This window comes from Poecilia reticulata, chromosome 7 (genome assembly GCF_904066995.2).
Source record: "Poecilia reticulata chromosome 7, P_reticulata-male-v2, whole genome shotgun sequence".
Lineage (NCBI taxonomy): Eukaryota > Metazoa > Chordata > Actinopteri > Cyprinodontiformes > Poeciliidae > Poecilia > Poecilia reticulata.
In genome coordinates this window covers 6,681,069-6,702,402 of record NC_088836.1, presented here as the reverse complement: position 1 = coordinate 6,702,402, position 21,334 = coordinate 6,681,069, and the positions used below count along the sequence as shown (strand labels likewise).

The window sequence follows — 21,334 nt, the reverse complement described above, 5'->3', positions numbered from 1 at the left end:
GGATTTGCTGGACTTACTCCAAGCCGTCACCTCCCTCTGCCATTTTCGAAGCACCACCTGTCACATACAAGCCGATTTCAATGTCTAATCAGGGCCATTCACTTTCCCCCAATGACTCACGCTGAAAAATCATAGTTTCAGAGGCCTCTTTTCAGTACCAACTGCGGATTTTCATAGAGCTCCACGCGCTCATTACCAGAGCTTGAGTGCAAGCTGGGAAATCAGCGGCCTGGGTCAAAGCACTTCCAGCAAAGAAGGCAGCTCTTTGTTGTTCTCTCTCTCTCTCTGGATTTGGGTCTGGGCGCCCACAAGGTTAGGAGATTAGCATACAGCATCAGATGTGTGGCGTCCGAGAGGCTGTTCAGGTCTCAGGTTATGCATATATGCACATGTGTTATTAGCCGACATGTCTTACAAAAAAAGGAAAGGTCGTGTCATCTGTAGAGTACAACGTCCCAGCTGTCAGTGAGGGGAAGTGCCACTGTTTCATGGTATGATATGTAACATAAAAAAAAACTGAAAGAAAAACCTCAATACACATTATTTCACATCGTCAGATCTCCACAAATCAATAATTTGGTCTTTAAAGTGGAATAAACTTTTGTGTTTTTAAAAAAAAATTTTTTTTATAGATGTTTTTACATCAAAGAAGCTGCATTATGTAGTGAAGATCAATGTTGTAGCCCTAGAGCAGCTCCTCTGTACAAAAGGCTGGTGAGATTAAACCACCATGAATTAAGTTATTTGAATGGTCTGTGTTTCATTTTTCTGCAGTTTCTGCAAAAAGAACAAAACGACTCTCAGACTGAGCTAAGTTGAGTCTCATCTTAGAGACAATTTGAATTGTTTACTTTCAGACCACTTGGGAATAAATTTGTAAATATTTTTGGTAACACTTTATTTGAAGGGGGTGAATAAGACTGTCATAAACACATGTCATGAACATGAATAAGCCATCATGAATATTGAAGTTCAAACTTTACCTTTAATAACATAAAGTTCTCCCAATTTTTAAAGTGCAATCAGTAATACTTTTAGAACAAATTTATATCAGCAATGATTTCTTGGTTAATAACAAAGACATTTTGAATAATGTCAACTTTTTATTAAGTGTCATAATTTACCGAATCACGCTTTATGACAACAGTCATAAATATTCATGAAGGCTTATTCATGTTCATGACAGATGTTATGTCATGTTTATGAAAGTGTCATGACATTCTTATTCACCCCCCTTCAAATAAAGTGTTACCATATTTTCCAACCATAAAAACCTTTCATTAAAAAAAGCTTCCTGGTACATCTATATCTACGTATTTTATTTATTTCAACGCGTCCCGTTCGGCAGTGTACCACGCAGATTCGTTGTCTGTCAAATAGAGCATTACTGCTTTGAGTGTATGTGTGTATGCGTGTGTGTGCGTGTATGCATGTGTATGTATTTATATGAACCACAAAAATATGTCATTTAAGAATAAATGACTTGCATGGTGGTCGCTGCTGCCATACCTACTGCACAAGTGTTTCTAGTTAATGGAATTAATAAAGTATTTTGGAACTGAATTGACTAAATACCAGTTAATATTGTTTAAAGTGGCCTGTAGTTCTTGAAAAGAGAAACTTTTCAGAGGCAGAATGTGAAGCAGGAATTAGGACTTATGATATGAATGGGGATGATGTTGTAGTGAAACAATGGGGCCACATGAAGAGAAAGAATAACAGAGGGGTGTAAAGACGTCAGCCACAGATCACAGCAACATGAAGCCTAATCTGGTAATCAACACGCCAGGAAATTAGGAACACATCTGTCTGGGTCACAATAACAAAAAGCACAAACGAGCATCTGCACAAAACATCAGACCATTGCATGAGGATAACAAAGAAATTTGTCAAACCAACCAATTTGTTCAACCAACCAACCAACCAACCAACCAACCAACCAACCAACCAACCAACCAACCAACCAACCAACCAACCAACCAACCAACCAACCAACCAACCAACCAACCAACCAACCAACCAGCTGCTATGTTTAAGCTGCAAGAATCCTGCTGCACTCTGAAGATCCAGCAGCGTTTTCTAGCAGCTTCTGCTTGGCTCATTTTGGACTCGGAGATTAGAGACCCTCTCCTCTCTAGTTCACACCATTATCATTTTACATGTACACAAAGAATACAGATTACGGCTCTTACTGTAAAAATCAGGTAATGTAACTTGATGCTGTAGAATAGATGGTTGTCAACCTTCTTCAAGTGGAGCGGTGGACGACCGCTCAACATAGAAGGACAGAATAAAAGAATGAGTTCGAACCTCAGACTTTTTCACATAACTTTGTATGCACACACATTGCTTTTTTTTCCTTATCCAACCTACTCTGGCATGTGCTACAGCCATCCAGGTTGGAAAACTGAACCTCCAACTGCATTCCTCCGCTCCGCTCTGAAATCTGTCTCCACCGAGTCCCTGTCCTCTCCATCCCTCTGCTGCCACTGTTCACACTTTCATCCCTCCCTGAGGGCCATCAATAATGCAGCAAGCAACTTCTCAACAGTGTACACACAGAGTACCATAACACACAAATGCAGTATTCAAATAACACGCTGTGTGTGATTTACAGACAAACACTGTACGAAAGTCCTCCAGTGTGGGCCATTATCATGCAGGCAGGCGCATCTGCAGACATCAATAAGTGAGGCGGGCGAAGGGGGCGAAAGGGTCTCCGGGTCAAGGCGGTGGGGTGCTTCACACATCAGCAGGACTCCTCTCTAACTGTCACAGCCTTTCACAAGCAGATCCAAAAACAAACCTTCCACCATAGCTGTCAGTCAGTCTGTTGGCGGCTGAAGAAAAGAGCAAGATGCTTCAAAGTGACAAGTGTCTGAACAGGAGAGAGGCCAAAGAGCAACTCCAGAACATCCACATATGTAGCACTGCATAGGATGGTGTGGAAAAACTGATCTGTGATGTGAATCTAAAGATTGGAGAGGAGGAATCTCCAGTGTGCAAAAAGGATTGGAAAAACATTTGTCGTCATGGTGATGCCCAACATCTTCCGGCAGCCAGAGTTCAGTGTTTGTGTTGTCGGATCTCTCACCGCAGATCCAAAATGTGCTGACAAACAAATGATAAAACAGATGGTTTATCACAAGTAGATGAGTCACATTTAAGGAAAAGCATTAAATAATTCTCTAGGGTCAAGGAGCCTAGAGAAGGAGAAAAAAGGAAGAAAGCAGAGCGGCACTAACACAGTAGAGAGAAAATGACAGGCTGTCTGCAGCGATTCAGTTTTTACGCTTCTTTCAACACACAAAATGAAAATCTGTCAACAGACTGATCAGACAGCAGCGGAGGTCATATTTAATATTTAGCATAAAAAAAATTTAAAAGACCATTTTAATTAAAAAATCCAGGTCAGAGATACACCATTTAGCTGTCCATACAAACAAAGAGCTGAATTTATACACAACACCTGCGTACAGTTTTTATTTTCAGCATGAAGAATTATATGTATCAGATCTAAAAGACGTTACAACGTCATCAACCAAGAAACATATTAGTTAACCCTGTTGACTCTGGTCGAAGCCTTCATTTCTGTAAAATAGCATAACAATCTATAATTGACTAGTTATTGATGGCCATAGAAATAAGTGTTGAAGTGGAGAAGCAGCAGTAGTTACCTCCTCTTCCGCCTTTCTAAGGATTTGTCTAGACACCCTGTGGTGGAAGCTCATTCTAAACGTTTCTCGTTCTGTCAGTCATTATTAGTTAGTGTGTTTCTCCAGGGGTCACTGGGTATGGCCCACCATGGACTGGTCGGCAGGCCGTCACATAGGACAAGCAGCACAAACAATTTAGATAAAACCAGTTAACCAGAGTATCTCTTTGTGATAAGACATTTTACTGCAGTTAAAATAAACAGTCGCCCTAAAACCTCTGTCATCCAACATGTAGTAAACGAGCAGGTGTGTTCATTAGATGCTGGTTTCATCAACTGGAGGTCCAGAGTACCCTGATCCTGAAGATTCACTGGCTGATTCAGCAGATTTGCAAAACAAAAAGGTGTTTATTTTAATCGGATTTTTTTTTTGTTTTTTGGTTTGTTGTTTTTAAGGACATATTACATGTTTAAGCATTGTCAACAATATCTTCCAGTAACATAATTATCCATTAATATTTTTAGATTTCCTGCAAACTCACTAGTTTTTTGTTACAAGAAACATGGTGGAGCCACTGAATGATGAGTAAGAGGCACTGAAATGGGTAACAAAACATCTGCCACAAAAACAGAGAACGTCTTTCACAGTGAGGAGACTGCTGCGTTAAATAAGTAATATGATCTTTCTAGCCAGTAATGAAATACAGGGTTGGCCATAGGTTTCCGTACATAGGAGAATGTAAAATGTATATTTCTTTTACATTTCAGATACCCAAGAAGATGCATTTGACAAAAGAGCGAAGAACTGAAATGATACTGATGGCAGGATCGGGCAGTGTACGCATGGCTGCACGAAACTTTACCAGAAAACATGGAACGAGCATCACACACACACACACACGACACTGTGGCAAAACTTATTTGCAAGTTTCAGAAAACTGGAAATGTTGCAGATCAACCACGAGGTGGTCCAAGACCTGCAGCGATTACAGAGAGTCCCAGAGAAATAAAAACCGTTGTCCAATATAAAATGTACATTTTTTTCTTTGTATGGAAACTTCTGGCCCACCTTGTTCAATGTTTTCACTGTTCATTGCGTGTCAAACATGAGCCAATCTAAGTGTTTGGACCAGGAGTAAAAATGTTAGTATTCCACTCTGAAAAGCCCCAGAGGTCTAATCCCAGATCCTTCCTGCAATCGTGTTCCATGTTATCTTTGATGTGCATCACTAAGGTTACACCAAGGTCTAATGGATCAAATCAGAATCATGTCACTTACTCCAGAGATTAAAATGCATGTTGTAGGAAGAAGAGAAGAAGAAAAAGAGTAGCATGCAAATTATTGAAGAAATGGGAGAGAAAAAAAGAGAGTGAAGGTCAAAGAAAATCAGAGTAATGAATGTGTAGACTTTAGGCTGAATGATGGAGGGAAGAACCAGACTCTAAGTCTGTGGTTTCAGGTTGTGACACATCAATTAGAATTTCAAATTCTGGTACATTGATGAGTCTTCGGATGAACAGATGGGACTGCTGGGGATGCTGAGAAGTATTTTTGACTTTTTTTAAGGCAGACTGGGACATTCCTAGCCTGGTACAAACTAATCCCTTGGGTTACACTTTGCTTCGCACAAACGGCCTGGGCTCTCAGCTTTCAGAAAACGATTTCTTCCTGGGTTCGTGGCCTCTCTTGACGTTTTAAATGTTACTAATCGATGGCGCTTCTCCGTGAACGTAACGCACCAGTTCAGCACTATGAACCTTACCAGAAACTGCCTGTGCTGTAAACAGCCGTCCCTCACTTCAAAGAGAAACGCTGATAGAGGTGGCCGTTAATATCAATTCAATATTAGGAATAATGACCAACACAAACTGAACGGCTTTGTTCACTTTGCTAAAACTACAGGCAGATTACAATCCTAAAACGGTGCAGAAAACTGATTTCATCGATCACAGCTTCTCCTTCTTCTGTTGGCTGATTGGCTCAAAGGAAATTCTACCACAGAAAATCCAAGTGAAGGGGGAAAAACCCCGACTGTGCTGTTACTGAGATTTGAATCAAGTGGAATAGTGGCAGAATGCAACGACCAGGCTACTAGAGAGTCGTCTGTCTCTCTCTTTCTCCCATTACCTGGTGTCTCGCCCTCCACCTCTCGGATGGTGTGCTCTCTCCACTGCTGTGTTTGCAGCCTTCCTTTATAATGAAAACCGACTCTCAGTGAGGAGCAGGCTCCCGTTGTTCACTTCAAAGAGCCGGCTCTGAAAGCTGGAACGTTTGTGACCAACCCATCACTGGTCTGCTGAGATTATTATACAAACCTAACCTAACCTCAGAGCAAAGCTCCTTAGAACAATGTTGAAGGCCGAGTCAGACCATATATATATATATATATATATATATATATATATATATATATATATATAAGTGCTGAGTGTTGGAAAGAGCTTCATGGAGAAACAGACCTCAATTTAAAATTAGTTAATTTTAAAACATTTCTATAATAACAGAAGGTAGCAGTCTTTGGTTGTGCTATAAAGTGTCACTGTGTGGATGGGAAATACAAAAATCCCCTTTAAAAAGAACTTCAAGGTTGTATTTCTAAAGTAATTAATATGTAGAAATTAGACTGAAATTTCATAAACTCCCAGTACTGAGGCGTCTCTGAAGGCTTCAGAGGCCCTGAGGTCCTGTCTGGTGTTAAAGCTGTAAGCAGCTGGCTGAGAGGACGACCTGACCTTTGACATTTCAGCAGACATAAGCTTTTTCTTTGAGAGAGAAAGATCCATATGCCATATCCTTTATTTATCAGCGTTATCAGCTGGACCGACATTCTTTTAATCTTCAAATCTTACCTTAAATTGATAACATGTCTGTCAGAGTTATATTCACCCATATACAATCCACCTCATCCACGTTCTCACATCACTCTTCAATCACATCAGTGAGCTTCTGTTCTATCTCAATGTGCTGCTCAGTGGGAAGGGACGGGGAACCGGGAGGTTTTGGGAAGGAAATCGAGGGGATTTGCAGCTAAATCTGCTTCGACTCTTCCCCTGTCTGCCGCGCCGTGTGACTGAAGGCTGTGGATGTGCCGCCTCACTGCAGCTGACAGGAGCTGCCTGCTATAAAATCAATACAACTCCTTTCTCTCCACTTCTGCGCGTCTCTGCTGGCGGCTTCTCCTGCCGACACTAAATCAATGAGTCCTGAAGCTGATTAGCAGGTTCAAGCGCAGGTCATTTCACAGAGTCACAGTTTTTTTCTTTTTTTTAAAACTATTACCCTAATCGTATTTACTGTAGCGACTCACTAGAGGCAGAGGAATGTTGCTGTCAAGCTTTCAGTGAGCTTTCTGGCTACAAATAAAAACAGAAACTGAAAGAAGAAACTCTATTTATCTGTATTTTAATGTTTTTTTCCCCCCCATATTTGTAGACACATTTGCACTGTAAGAAAAGACATCTTTTAAATTGTAAAATACCAACAGTTAAAGACTGTAACACCATATCATCATATGTGGGTTGGCTTGAACAGGACATGTTAGAAAAAGAAACTGTTTCTGAATGGCTTCCTTTCACTGTGTTAAAATAAGTAACAGAAAAAGGTAAAACTTTATTTAAATGGGTGTGCATGAGACTGACATGACACTGTCATAAACATGAAGAAGTCTTTATGAATGTTTATGACAGTTGTCATGAACTGTCATTCGGTAAATAATGACACGTTTAATGTAAAATTGCTCTAAAAGTTACATTGAAAGTCCATTAAAAGTGCCAACTTTGCATTAAATTGCTATTATTTACAAAATCATGCAAAGTTAGCACTTTTAATGGACTTTTAATGCAACATTTAGAGCAATTTTACATTAAAAGTGTCATTATTTATTAAATGACACTTCATGACAACTGTCATAAACATTCATAAAGACTCCTTCATGTTCATGACAGGTGTTATGTCATGTTTATGACATTGTATGTCAGTCTTATGCACACCCCTTCAAATAAAGTGTTACCTGGAAAAACTTTGCATCATAACAGCAAAATGCAAAAAATGCTGCATGATGGTTGTCAGTTCTGTTGGCCTGTAAGCAACAAAGTCCTGAGCTTGAATTGCAGCCAGAGATCCTGCAGCATGGAGTTTGCATGTTTTGCCTGTGCATGCATGGATTCCCTCCAGGGTCTCCAGCCTCCTCCCACAGTCTAAACATGGCTCCGGTAGAATATTTGGTCTCTCAAAATTTCCCTCAGGGATCAATGTGTGCATCGATGAACGTGCCAGGATGCCTGTTCAAAGACAGGTTTTGACACACATTAGATGAAATAAGAATTGAACCTAAAGTGACTTTGGCTGTGGCTTTGGTGCGTATTGTGAACTTGAAAAAGACTAAGTAGAATTTTATGCGTTTTGGAGATGAGCTCATCTGTTTCCTCCAAGCATTGGAAATGTTTAGGAATAATTTATAAATCCCGCAATACTGATGGAAAGAAATAAAAAGAAGTTCAGAACAGATTTTAAATTGAACAACGTTCTCATACTGATTGTGCTACATTGAATCCATCAACTTTTATGATTTCTAAATTATATCATCACTCCATGTGGCAAAGAGAATCCTTTTATATTTTACAAAATGTCAGGGAAAAAAACCCTTCAGGATGTGAAAATGAAGCTCGGGGTGCTGAGATTTCCCTTCCAGTTCTTTGCTCCAACATGAACCCATCACTAAACACAAGTTACAGCAATCCTACAGCGCCCCCAAGTGGTCTTCCACTACCATTTACAATGGTAATAGCCATCTGCATGATTACCATTTGGCTGTGGGGTATGAAAGCAGGAAAACCTTCTCCTATTGTCCACAGTCCTTTTTCATTTATTTCCACAGCTTAACCCAAACAGCACTTTTTCTTCTGGGGCTCAGGGTTTGTTCCTCGGTCCTTATGCTGTATTAGATATAAGACCACATTCACATGCCATCACACAGATTCAGGAATGTTCAGATAAACTCTGTTGGGCTGTGGTTGCCACTCTTTACATCTTGTATTAACATATACCATGTAATTTTCAGTGATATTATCTATATGTACATGTGTCTCTATAGTTTCTCGGTTCTGTTTGCGTTTCTTTCTGCAGGTGTAGAAGCAGACGACACACTGCAGAACCTGCTGGAGACATGGTGTTGCTCTGTATAGTCTGCTTTCTCTCCTCCACTCACATCTCCATTCCCTTTTAACCTTTTTCTCCTTTTTTCTCCCTTTCTTGCCTCCTATCTTTTTCGTCCCCTTCTCCATTACATTTGAACCCAAAGCAATTTCTAATGAAATTTTAGTGGAGCATTAAGTCGTAACATTTCACTTGTAAAAGTAAATCTGTTGGGTTTTATCTTGGCACTCAGACAACAACAATGCGGGACAGGACATGTTAAAAACGTAATACAATAAAATCCAATGGTTGAAGGTCGTACAAACGCAAGTTACTGTCACATTAAAGTGGCCTAAATTGTTTTTTTCATGTGTATTTTATTTCCTGAAATACCAAAAGTCAAAACATTTAAATTAAAAAAAGGATAACAGTCCATTATGTTCTGCAAGGAATTAGCAGGTTTTTTTCTATTTTTGTTCATGTTAGGTTTCTATAGCTTTCGCTCACCACTGTCCATGAACATTTATGTTAAGTTAGTTGGTTTCTCAGGTCTCTCTTTAGAAGTGTGTGTCCAATCCACCTCTTGTCTAATGACTGCTGGAGATGGGCAGCATCTCAACCTGCTGCAGGGATCAGCGCTTATAGACGACATTATACTCCTCAGGTTACTCTAATTCTTTGTGTTGGTCTTTAGCATTTTGATTCCCACCAACTCTTTCAGTCTGTATGCGACCGAGTCTCTTGAGCTGGTTTATGTGTCCATCCATTTGGTTACACCCTTGTCCCTGGGAGGGGTACTGGTGCCCATCTCCAGCGAGACATTTCGGGCGACTATATAGTTCATAGTGTATAGTTCAACTGAATCAGGAATGGTTTTCCATGTTATAGTGACCAATAACTCTGCACATTTTAAAGAAGGAGAGAAACTGGAATGTTGGAAAGTTTATTTGAACAGTCCAAGGTAAAACAACAGTGTTAATATGAAACACTGATCTGCAGTGTGTTAGGAGAGAAGAACTGATGTGTAAACTAAAAAAAACAACTAACTCAGAGAGCTTAGTACTCAGAGTAACTCTCTCCTTCAGGTCACCTCATTACATTGAGCTCAGAGTTTTCTACAAAAATACAAAAAGCATTAAGTAAAAACATACAGGAGTGTTACTACAGAGAAAACGAAAGCTAACAGGAACAGTCAGCTTCTTTCTGTCTGTAACGCTTTTATTTCAGCTAGCGTGAACATTTGCTTCATGCTTTGCTCTTATCAGAGCTCTCCTGCTCTGCTCCCTCTCCTCCGCTCCCAAAGCGCTGGTGAAGCTCAGACGACAGCACCGAGCAGCAGGATTTCTGGGAAACAGCAGAGGAGCCGTAAAGAACAAGAACACAACGTGACCCGACTCCGCCGCCTGAGTCTCTCTGCCTACCTTGCCATCCTTGGCTCGGCTGCGGGCCCTGGACAGGAGCTCGAGAAGGGCCAGCAGCAGCCCCACACCCAGGCCCAGTCCAAGCAGCAGGAAGAGGCCGCGCAGGTCGTAGGGCTTCAGCGCATCCGATGAATGCGTCTCGTCAGAGCCCAAGCAGCTGCTGGCCCACCACTTCTCCCGCAGGTGTGTTAACTCCCCTGACTCGCTAAGCTGGAGGATGGCGATGGTCAGGTTCTTCACCAGCGGAGAACCTAGTGGGGTAAGAAAGGAGGAATGAGAGGAGGCAAGAAGAGCTGGCGCCCGTCTCCAGATGTCATCGCCGGGTGAAAGGTCAGGTACGCTCCGGGCCGATCGCCAGTCCATCCCAAAACAGCTGCTTCCAGTTAGATTCAGTTTTTCATTTCAGCATAATTAAAACGTTATGAAGGCTTGTCTGCAAAGATAAACTGAAGATGATTACAATGTGGTGTGAAGTAGCCAATGTGACTCGTAGTGTAAAAGTTGCTGTATATATAAAATGTTCTGTGAAAGTCGTCCAGTGGAAGGTTTTCTGTACCGGCCTGAAAAACAAACTGTAATTCCTGCAGCACAGCTCCCAACTGGAACCGAAGCTTTTATGATTGTGGAGGAGATTATTTAATTAGGAACTGATTTGATTAATCTAAAAATGATAGTTTTAATGATAGATTTTTTTATATTTATTTCTAAAAGTATTTGAAGTCACTCTCATTTCATTTGAGTAAGTTTATTTCACACTCAAACCTGCTGTAACTTTTACCATAACAAGTTACTCTGTTATGGAGTTTACTTACTCACCTCAGCTAACAATAACAGCCTGCCACATGCATATTAAAATCAACATTAATTATGGCTTCATCTAATTCGATGTGTAATGTGATGGAACAGGACCTGTCCGTGCAGATGTGCCTGATTATTAAAAAACAAGCTTTCTGTTCTTCACTCAGCAGTGTGGAGGAAGCAGCAGTAACATGTGATGCTGACAGATGCGGATGTCTTACCCCGAGGCGCAGCGATGCTGTATGACCTCATGGAGATGACCTCCTGGGCCCGGGTCAGCCTACAGTACCAAGCCACGGCCAAGTCCAGGGACACAGCTTCCCCGATGAAGGCGAAGCGCCCCTCCTGGGCCCGGCGGACCCCCTCCTGCATGGAGGACACGCAGCTCTTTTTGCGCTCCATGTGCTGGTAGATGCGGCGGTACACGGGGTTGTTGGAATTCTGGGGAAATAAAAACAAGTCATTTCATACGGTCAGCCAGTTAAAGGCGTCGTATCCGCTGGCGGACGCCGGGGGTTCTCTGTGCCTTGAAGAAGAGCATGGTGGAGCCGTTCTCCACTGTTCCATAGTCGATCACATCCTGGTTGGCCAGCTCCTCGAAGCTGGTGATGGAGATGTGCTTGCTCTTCTTGTGCAACACCGAGTTGAAGTTGACAAAGTAGCAGGCGAGCAGCAGCACTGCAAATATCCACCAGATGGCGCCGACGACACGCCCAGACAGAGCTTTAGGGTGAGGGCCGGCTCCTGAGAGGACAAAGACGGGATCAGCTTCTGAAAGCAGGAACACTTAGAGCTCAAAAAGGTTTACGTTGATCATGGGATTTGTTGCGTTTTTCTAAATCTGCTTGACATTACAGCACCACTGGCTCTAATGGCACACAGGCAGGCAGCCAGAGGAAAGGAAGAGTTAAACTCCCCCTCTAACAAACATGAGAACTGGTGCACAGGAAGAGTTCTTGGCCCATCAGAGCAGAGCAGTCTGGCTGCCAACACGTGTTTTATGAAAGATGAGAAAACGTCACTTTTAGTTTTGTGGCGAACAGAGCAGAGGAAAGAGAGACGAGAGATAAAACAGAACCTTCCGAGGTCTAAAGCTGTGCAGTAATAGTTAAACCTACTGGATACGAACAAACAAAGCACAACTTTTTTCCATGAGTCTCTATGTAAGATCCGATAGAAGTTATGTTTTAAAACTGACTGGTACAAATTTTCTTACATTCCTTAAAAAAAATAAAATAAAACTTGTGTTGATAATATCTGTAAGGACCCCAAAGGGATGTTAAAGAGATAGAGTTTGTTTTACTGAAAACAATCTGTCATGGTAAGATGTCAGGATCTGAAGATGTTTTTTTTTTTATTTTTTTTTATCAAGGCATCACATTGATTTTGAGAAAGATGTGACTTAAAAGACAGCCAGCAGACGGCGTGGCTGCACCTGTGTCCATTGTTACCTTGCAGGGTCAGCGCTCCTGTGATGTACCAGAAACTGTGCAGCAGAGTAAAACTGTGCTCGTCTGCTTCTGGGTCGGCCCATTCCATGGGGCTGATCCTGAGAGGGGAAACATGATGGGCGGTGTGGTTACAGGGTCTAAACCGTTTATATTCATGAAACAACTACATTCCTGTTTTAAATCCATTAAGTTACAGGGAAATGTTTCTTCCACATTGCTGAAATTTGCATGTGTGAATTTATATTTTGGTTCTACTCGGATAAGTAGACAACAATGAATAAATGAACAGACAGACAGGACGGACGGACGGACGGACGGACGGACGGACGGATGGATGGATGGATGGATGGATGGATGGATGGATGGATGGATGGATGGATGGATGGATGGATGGATGGATGGATGGATGGAGGGAGCTGAATTCAGATAGCTGAATACTCGCTGATTTGTCTTTTTCTCAAATTATGTTTGTCTTCTGCTTAAGTCTTACATTCTGAAGTGAGATATTTTTAAAAAGTCATTTCTTTGTTTATGTTGTGTACAGCCAGCACACTCAAACAGGTTGTGTGTTTTAACCACCCGCTATCTCTAGACCAGAGTGTTTTCTGGGTGAACTGCACCTTGTTGCAGATACTGATGGTTTTGGTGAAGTGGGGGGAGGTGGCAGGAGGGTCAGACCTGATAGGCTTTCCTATCTGATGCCGAGCAGCTGCTGAATCACTCACACATACAGTCCATCACCCTCCTGATGGAGCATTTGGAGAAGAGGAAGATACGTTTTTTTTCTCTGATTAACCTCAGAAAATACAGTGTCTGCTCTGCCTTCCTCTGCAGCTGTTTGGTTGTTTGCTCTCCAGGTTATGTCTTTCTGTTTTCCTCTCCCTGAAGTCAACACTCAGCTGCTTTGTTTTGCTGATGCTTCAAGGCAGATTAGTGACTTTCTCCTCAAAACGCTGCTTCACCTCTCTTCCATATGCCATCCCTCCCTCCCCCTGATTATTCGGACCACAGCGGTGTTATCTGGGTCCAGCGGTGGGTGGAGACCGGAAGTCCCAGTTCTGTCAGCTAACTTGTGTGAGCTTGGTGCTGAATGCTGAGCTGTGGTCTATAAGCAGCAGTCTGGCGTAGCTCGCTGCTGCACTGGTCACTCAGAGCGGCTGAATCTGTTCGCTCTGTAAGCCCAGTTCTGCTGCTGAATGTATGATTCTGCACCACTTCTTAAAACACTGCATGATGACAGGTGTAAGTGCCACTGGGTGGTGGTCATTCTGATTGTCTGTGGATTTTAGGGAGGTTGCAGTAAAACAACCTTCAAACACAAGAGCAATGAGGTTCTGCCTCTTTTTAAGCTAAATAGAACAAACTCTATGTTACAGTTATGTGTATTTAAATGTCTCCAAATCGCCTTTTACATTGATTGGTTAAGGTGACGTTAGAAGTATCAATTGGCGTGCTTTTATTTTTGGCTAGGAATGATACAAAAATTCAGTAAATTGCATCACAAGGAAACATGGCGATTTTTCACTCCTTTTTTTGTTCAGACTGTATTTACTTGGATTCTAATGTTATTGTATAAATAACTGCTGTTTATTATTTTTTAAATTTGTTTTGTAACTTTAAATAATCAATTATATAATGAGTGTCTGGTACAACCGGGCAGTAGACCCCTCCCAGATGTGTCTGTGGAACATAACTCTAATTGGCCTGTTCACAGATTTTTTGTTTTTTTCATGCCTGAAATATTTAACAGAAAATCCAGCTCAGGAAGTTGAAATACCAAGACAAACGACAGGCTGGTGTTTGCAAAGTAACCAATCCATAAGTGGCATTCACATTCCTTGACCCTGACTGGCCGGATCCCCAAGAGGAGATTAGGAAGTGTGTAGATGTTGCACTCCGAGTTAGTACAACAGTTTCTATTGTTTGGGTATTAATGCTTATTAATGTTTTCAGTAATTCATTATGTGCTTGAAGTATTAAAATAGCGGTATACAGTAAAACATTCCCACTTGTTCGTGAAAAGTTTAGCTTCACCAGAAATATTTTTGTTCATTATAATGCAGAGTATTTTTGAATCTATATGAACACTGCATTTTTTGTTTCGATTTTAGGCTGTGACTTTTATCGTACAGCTAATAGGCGAGAAATGGAAGATGTGAGAGAAGGAGAAGACGTGACTGAGGACGGCAGCCTATCCACATGCTGAGTGCGCTCCACCACCCCGCACCCTCAACAATTTCTGAAGCTGAAATTAGAAATGTTTTGGAGTTGAACTCACCTGCCCACCAAGAACACACAGAGTCCCGTTAGCAGGAAAGCAACGAGAACCCCGACCCACATCTCTGTGGAGAACGGGGACAGCAGGCTGAAGGAGTGGTCCTCAGAGTCCGCGCTTTTACGCAAGATGAAGCTGAGTCCAGTTTGGATGAAGGGCGTGGTCATGTCCACGAAGCGTTCTCTGACAGCAGTGACGGTCAGCGGGGCCACGGCCAGATCAGCCTCCTGGTACGGATTACAGCAACAAGGAGAGTCACAATATCTGGACAGGAGGCGCATCATGTCAGCCGAAGCTCCCCGGGTTCTCTCGGTCCACATTTAACCATATGTTTCATACTTTAATACTAATAATAGTTGATTGTTGCCTGGATCGAGTGAAATTGTCTACTACGAAACTCCTCAATCAGATTCCTCCCATTGAACTGGATTTCTGGGGTTCACAGGTTGCCGTTCATCTTGACCAATCAGCAAACAGAAGGAGTTGTAAACGATTAATGTCAATTTCCAAACTGTTTTATAAATTTATTTAGTCTTCCTAATTTTAGTTTGCCAAACTACAGTCATAGGCGCACATTGGAGGAAGTGAACATAATCACTCTTCCAAATATGAAGTAGTTAAAGTTTGAGCAAGAGGAATGTTTAAAAGCGTTTTATTCCTGGTAACGATATTGTAGTTGTAGTCCCCAATGGGGTCGTTTCTGGTTACATCAAACTGGCGCATTACATACATCATGTAAAGATTGGGTAACATTTAAGATGTCAACAGAGTCCCGCCTCCAGCAATCTATTGTTTCTCAACAGTCAAGGGTCCAGACTCAGAACGAAATGAAGCGCAGAACATGGGGCTGATTGTTACCAGGTTGGAGAAGAAATCACTAAGAGTGAGTGACTCAGGACATGTGAGTTCAACCTGTAAGCAGTGGGTTACTGGTTTGAACCCCTACCCAACTTAGTCTATTATTTATCAATGCAAAATATTTAAATTTAACCCCCCCCAAAAAACATTAGAAAAATGCTTCTGTCTTTTGAGCTGAAAAATACTGTGTTATGAGAACAGATTACACAACTACTTATCTCTACTGAAATTTGCTTGTCCAAGAATCATTCCAACAAATTGAACACACAAAAGCCCACAGAAACATTGACAATCATTCGGTGCCTACACGTTTTATACAATGGATGATGTGAAACCAAGTTACAAAGACCAGTTGAAAAGAAGGAGGGGAACCCCTGGTTTAGACTTAGAAACCCTGCGGAGGAGGACAGGTTAAAGCTGGGGGTTGTTGTTCCCATGCAGTGTTGTTTCAACACCTGCTGTGTTTTAATCTTTATCTATGTATTCCTTCCTCATTAAACATTAAAACCAAGACTTCCATGCTTTCCCATCATGTTGACATCATGAACTTACCCCTCTGATTACTTCTCCGATCATGCCGTTCCAGTTCCCAGATGAGTCCATGGCTCCATACCTGCCGTCCTTCACCAGGTGGACGTTGTACTTGAAACCCAGCTTCTTGGACAGCTCTGAGACCAGGTCAATGCAGTAGCCCTCCAACTGGGAGCCTCTGCTCATGGCGTATGGGTCATCCTGGGAAAACGGAACAAGTTGTATGTGGTGGATCAAAAGCAGGTCATAACACGCTGCTAAGAGAATGGAACGTTCTATTAGCACCTCTTATGTGCTCAGAGGCCCATAAGAGGTGCATCTGAGTCATGTATTCATGTATATCTTTATACATATGAACATTTGAGGCATCCACTGCAAATGTTAAGGTGCCCAAACCTTAACATTTAACAAAGTAGAACTTTACAACTCAAAATTACAACCTGAGGTGCTTTTCTAGTTGAGTTTTTAAAACTGATTCTCAAGTCTTGAATAGAGCCTTTGACTCTGCATAACTCAGCTACATAATGCTAAAACAACATAGCTTATAGCAATATGTTCAACTGCACCTGGGTTAAGTTTTAATCACATTAAATGTGTGGTGTTGTACAAACCTGTTGGTGAAGATGTAGTTGGATGCACCCCAAGCTTGAGGTCATGTTTATTTAACCTGATTATGGCGTTTACAAGTTCTAAAATCTGAGGTGTGATTGTTGTGCTCAGTCGCTATCAGATTACAAACACTGCAGAAAAATGTCATGCATGACTTTGAGGTCAGGACTGATGGTGAACCTCAGACTGATTCTGGAGTTTTAGGCTTAGGAGATATTCCAGATGATCATTTCCTGAATTGCAATTAGACGTTCCAAATTCCAGAGGCATTTCCTGTTTTATCGCTGGGAAAACATGTTTTTGTCCAAACTGAAACTGTAGCTGGACATTCCCCACGGTGTTTACATTTGCTTATAAATGTTTGAACAGATGAATGTGGAGCCTTCAGGCGTCTGGTACGGCTCCATACGTCTCTTCATATATTGGCTGATTTCTTTTCATCTTATCCCACAGTGTGTTTGAGGCGTTGTCTATGTGTCTCCAACTGAGAATTAACCTATAGGAAACTTACAATGCTATGACATCATCATTGGGCTTTCCTAAATCGTTTAAAAACGTAGCAATCCCAGTGAACGTAAACCTTTTTGCTTGAATTTTGAAATGAGACCTCGAGAGCAAAGTCAAAATATTTACATAACCAACATAAATTTACATAATAAACCCAAATTATTCTCGACAGAAACGAGTCCTGACTTTAAAAGAAGCAACTTTTGTGCCTCCTCTAGTCATTCACGCTCAATGAGAGGTGGAGAGCAGGGATACCTTTATAGTGGTGATGGATAACTCCTTGGCACCTGGAACGAGAGAGACAAATGGTAACAGGGCGGAGTTGTGCTGAAGAAGCATGGTGATGTGATTGTACATAAATATATGCAGACAATGAAAGGATTTAGAGTTGCCACTTGTTCGGCTGATGGGTAGCAGCTTCTACGGAGCTAATGAAGCAGATCGTCACTTTGAGCCGCGTCGTGTTCTCCTCAAAGCCACAGCGGTAAATTAGCCAAGCGGTCCCTGCTGGACCATGGCGGTTTTGTTGGAGGTTGTTTTGCAGTAGATTTCAGAAAGCAGCTCCATGCTGAGCAGGGGCTGAGAGGTACAATGAGGGGGTTGACCAGGCCTCCCGTGAGGGGATCAAATTGTGGACCCATCCCTCTTGGGCCCCTGTGTAATCAGAGCAGTGGATGAGGAGGGGAGGCCCCAAACCCAGCCATTTGTTTTTGTCGCTCATGACACTCCTAGTTGTTTTCACTTCGCCATAACTGACCAATGGCGATGCGGCGTGTCCAGCGGGACCTAACATGTGCTGCCAGAGTCGGTCGGAGACGGGAGCGGAGGTGCCAGGGGAGCGGGCCTTTCAGAGCTGCATGCCGTAACAAAGCCGGCCTGGCTGGATCACACAAAGCCCGTGACACTCCGTCAGCCTCCTCCGGAGAGGATGGCAGGACGGAAAATCTGCCGAGATGCCTGAGACATCCGGTCGGGTCCAGTCCGGTCTTGTCTGCCGCTGACCCCCCTGCACCTAGGGTTAATTGATTCATCACAGCTTGGCAGCAGCAGCCCCTCCACTGGTGAGAAATAGGACTCTGCCACAGTGGACGCTGCCCCCTCTGTGCTTTGATGGGACTCCAGCAGCCCGGTACAGCCAGTGGGGTAAAGGCTGAGATTGATTTGTGACCCTTCCTCGTGGGTCAGCCAGAGCAGGCTGGCACAGATCCAGGCATCAAGTGTGCAGAAACATGACTGCAAGAAGAAGTGATGTCACTGCCTCTGGGAGAAAACTACCAGGCAGAAAACACAAGCTGAAAGACAGGTGTTAAGGGAGAGTTTACTTCAAGCTTTTATTGCATAGAGTGGCATTGGTACAAGTAAATAGATTTAAAATAATAAAAAAAATGTATTTAAAGGAATGCATTTTGAAGGAAATTAAAACTTTTTAAGGTTCTAAAATTCTGCAGTTTGCTTAGATGGCAGCAAATCAGTGGATCACAGGCTTAGTTACAAAGCATTTCAATGCAGAAATATTTATTAGAAATAATTAAAAACGGAATCATAAGTTGATTATTTTTGAGCCAATTAACAGACTTAAAATAATTGTAGCATATTCCAAGGACCAAATATCTGCTGACCATCCCTTTTAGTTTATTTCAGTGTACTTATAATAAAGCACATATTTACTGTAACCAGTAATCTTGAGCAGCACATATACAAGGATGATTGGCAGAGCTAAGACCCTCCTCTCCTACCGGCTCTGATTGGCTGATTCTGACAGAGCGGTGTATTTCTGTTGGTGGCAGTAGGACCACAGGGAGCAGGCGGATTTTTCAAAGAATCTGCCTCAGTGAGTTAACAAATATATTCCTATATTCAACAAATATGTAAATAAAAAAAAACACATTTTTCCAAACGTTATCTAGTGCAACATTAACAGAAATTGTAAATGTGTGTTATGTTGTTTTTATGGCTAAAACATCTTTATTCATCATTCAGTGAGGTAAAGGCAGTCAGAGAAGAATTTCCTCATCATAATGGGAAGATGCACCACAGGGGTCCATTTTGTTTTTCAGTTACTTGAGTAAATGTAACTAGTTATTCCTCCTCAGACTCCAAACGGGAGGAGTTTCTCAGAGCCTGTTTTATTTCAGCTGTAAACAGAACGGTTTGGCGTTCTGCCCTGATAAACCGGGTTTTCATCCATCCACGTTCCTCACTTTTAAAAGAACATGATGTTCCCCAACACAGAAAACCCATCCATCCCAACCACCCTAGGTGATAATAATCGACCTCCTTCCCTCCCACTTAACAGATATTTTTCCCATCAGATCTGATGTGAGAAGTGGAGGTTTTCCTCACCTGCAGTGTGGCTCCATGCAGTCAGGGCGCTCACACAAACCAAAGCCAAAACCGCTCTCATGTTTCCACAGAGCTGGAAAGAAAAGGATAATGACTATGGCTGGGTTTCACAATAATTAATGAAAACCACTTTGGTGGCTAAATGCCATTGCATGGAGCTACAAAGGAGACCTCTTACCCAATTTCTGCCAGAGATGATGAAAAGTGGGGAGTTCTGTATGAGGAGAAATTCCAGGTCCTGTCCGAGGCGTGTGGGAGGAACTGGGCGCAGCAGAAAGCAGTTTGGGGGTTTATATGGTGGGTCCAAAGAGGGAGGAGATCAGACCCAGGACCGCGGGAAGCTGAGTCTGAGAGAGATGAGGTTCTACTTGAGTGCAGGCAGACTGTTACCAGTTTGACCAGAATATTTTTGTCTTCAGTCAACTAGTTCAACACCTGTTCACAGGGCTTGGCGTGTCGGTCTGTGCCTCACACATTTTGGGATCATTAGGTTTGAAATGTCAGTTACTACATGTGGGCTTTGGAAGGTTACATAACACAGTCTGAAGTCGGCAGGGAGTGTGTGTGTGCGTGCGTGTGTGTGGAGGGGAGGTGCTGGAAAGTTCAGGAGCCCACCACTCCTGGAGAGGGAGTGTGTTGCAATAGGTCCTGGTCGAGCAACAAAACCTGCAGATGGAGGAAGGTGGACAGACATAAAAAAAAAAACACCCCCATCCTCATCGCCAAGACTGAACACAGAAAAGCCCCTGAACAAACATTTCAACTGAATGAAAGTCAAGAGAACAGCTTGCTCTAGCTTTCAACTCACTGGGCTAAATTACAATCCAACCTAAAAAGTTCAGCTTCCTTCCAGTTCTCCATCCCCAGGTCTAACAGTTTGCTGCATTATCTGCCGAAGTCCTTCTTTTTTTTTTTTTTTTTGGAAGAGAATCTACCAAATCTGTCCTACAGCTTATGCTTACAAACTGATTTATTTGCTCAGAGCCTCTGAGAACAGGCAGTGGTTTCAGCCTGAGAGCAGAAAGTGCATTCACTCCGGGACAAAAACATTCTGTCAGGGTTGAAGTGCTAGACGGGGCCTTGAGGTTTCAGTTGAGAGGCCGAGACGTGCCAAATTGTCCAGATAAATACGGCTTTAAGAGGGGCTCGGTGGTTTTCCTGGAATCCTAATGAAGCCGTCTTTTGTGCTTGTGAGCTGGCAGGAGCAGAGTCTGTGGCTCTAAAACAAGCATGTCGTGCTTCACAAAGTCCTACGGATCTGAAGAAGGCCTGGCAGGGTCCGACAGCGCACTGGAGGTGGCCGTCAGCTTTTCACACCACCAACTGGACAATGGATGAAGCTCTGAGTGACAAACCAGTGTCCTGAGAAAGCAAGGAGGGGCCGAGCGGAGTCTGTCCGGATTTCAAGGCTCATTTATAATGATTTTTCCTCCATTGTTTTTATTAACTTCCTTAGTCTTTTTTTTAACAAAGCAGGACAATAATTGAATAACAGGAACATACAGTAGCTCACAAAAATATCCATACCCCTTTTCCATAATGTTCCATTACAATAAATATATTTCATTGAAATTTTATGTGAAAGACCAACACAAAGTGGTATGCAATTATGGAGTAGAAAGAAAATTATACATGGTTCAAAATTGAGTGTGTGCAAAAGTAATTTCTCTGAGGGCAACCAATTGCCTTCAGAAGTTGCCTGATGACCGCTAATGACTAAAGAGTCTACCTGTGTGTAATCTAATCTGAGTA

The 21,334-nt window shown here is 42.3% G+C and overlaps 1 protein-coding gene across 1 annotated transcript; it reads right to left on the bottom strand.

Moving 5' to 3' along the window:
- Positions 1 to 9,716: 9,716 nt before the first annotated feature.
- Positions 9,717 to 20,035, bottom strand: LOC103466963 (putative glutamate receptor). The gene is made up of 10 exons (XM_008412921.3): positions 19,761 to 20,035; positions 19,583 to 19,655; positions 17,495 to 17,526; positions 16,145 to 16,324; positions 14,738 to 14,961; positions 12,460 to 12,557; positions 11,535 to 11,752; positions 11,230 to 11,449; positions 10,211 to 10,461; positions 9,717 to 10,133 (listed from the first exon to the last, which is right to left on the bottom strand). Exons 2-10 carry the CDS (start codon positions 19,641 to 19,643, stop codon positions 10,035 to 10,037), a joined length of 1,383 nt encoding a protein of 460 aa, XP_008411143.2. The 5' UTR covers positions 19,644 to 19,655; positions 19,761 to 20,035; the 3' UTR covers positions 9,717 to 10,034.
- Between the last annotated feature and the right edge of the window lie 1,299 nt (positions 20,036 to 21,334).

Excerpts from the sequence above, each read along its gene's own strand:
- LOC103466963 (XM_008412921.3), bottom strand. The coding sequence starts at position 19,643 with ATGAGAGCGGTTTTGGCTTTGGTTTGTGTGAGCGCCCTGACTGCATGG. Across the intron at positions 14,962-16,144 it reads TCGGAGAAGTAATCAGAGGG|GAGGCTGATCTGGCCGTGGC; the intron begins GTAAGTTCATGA and ends AATCCGTACCAG. Across the intron at positions 12,558-14,737 it reads TGTGTGTTCTTGGTGGGCAG|GATCAGCCCCATGGAATGGG; the intron begins GTGAGTTCAACT and ends TTCCCCTCTCAG.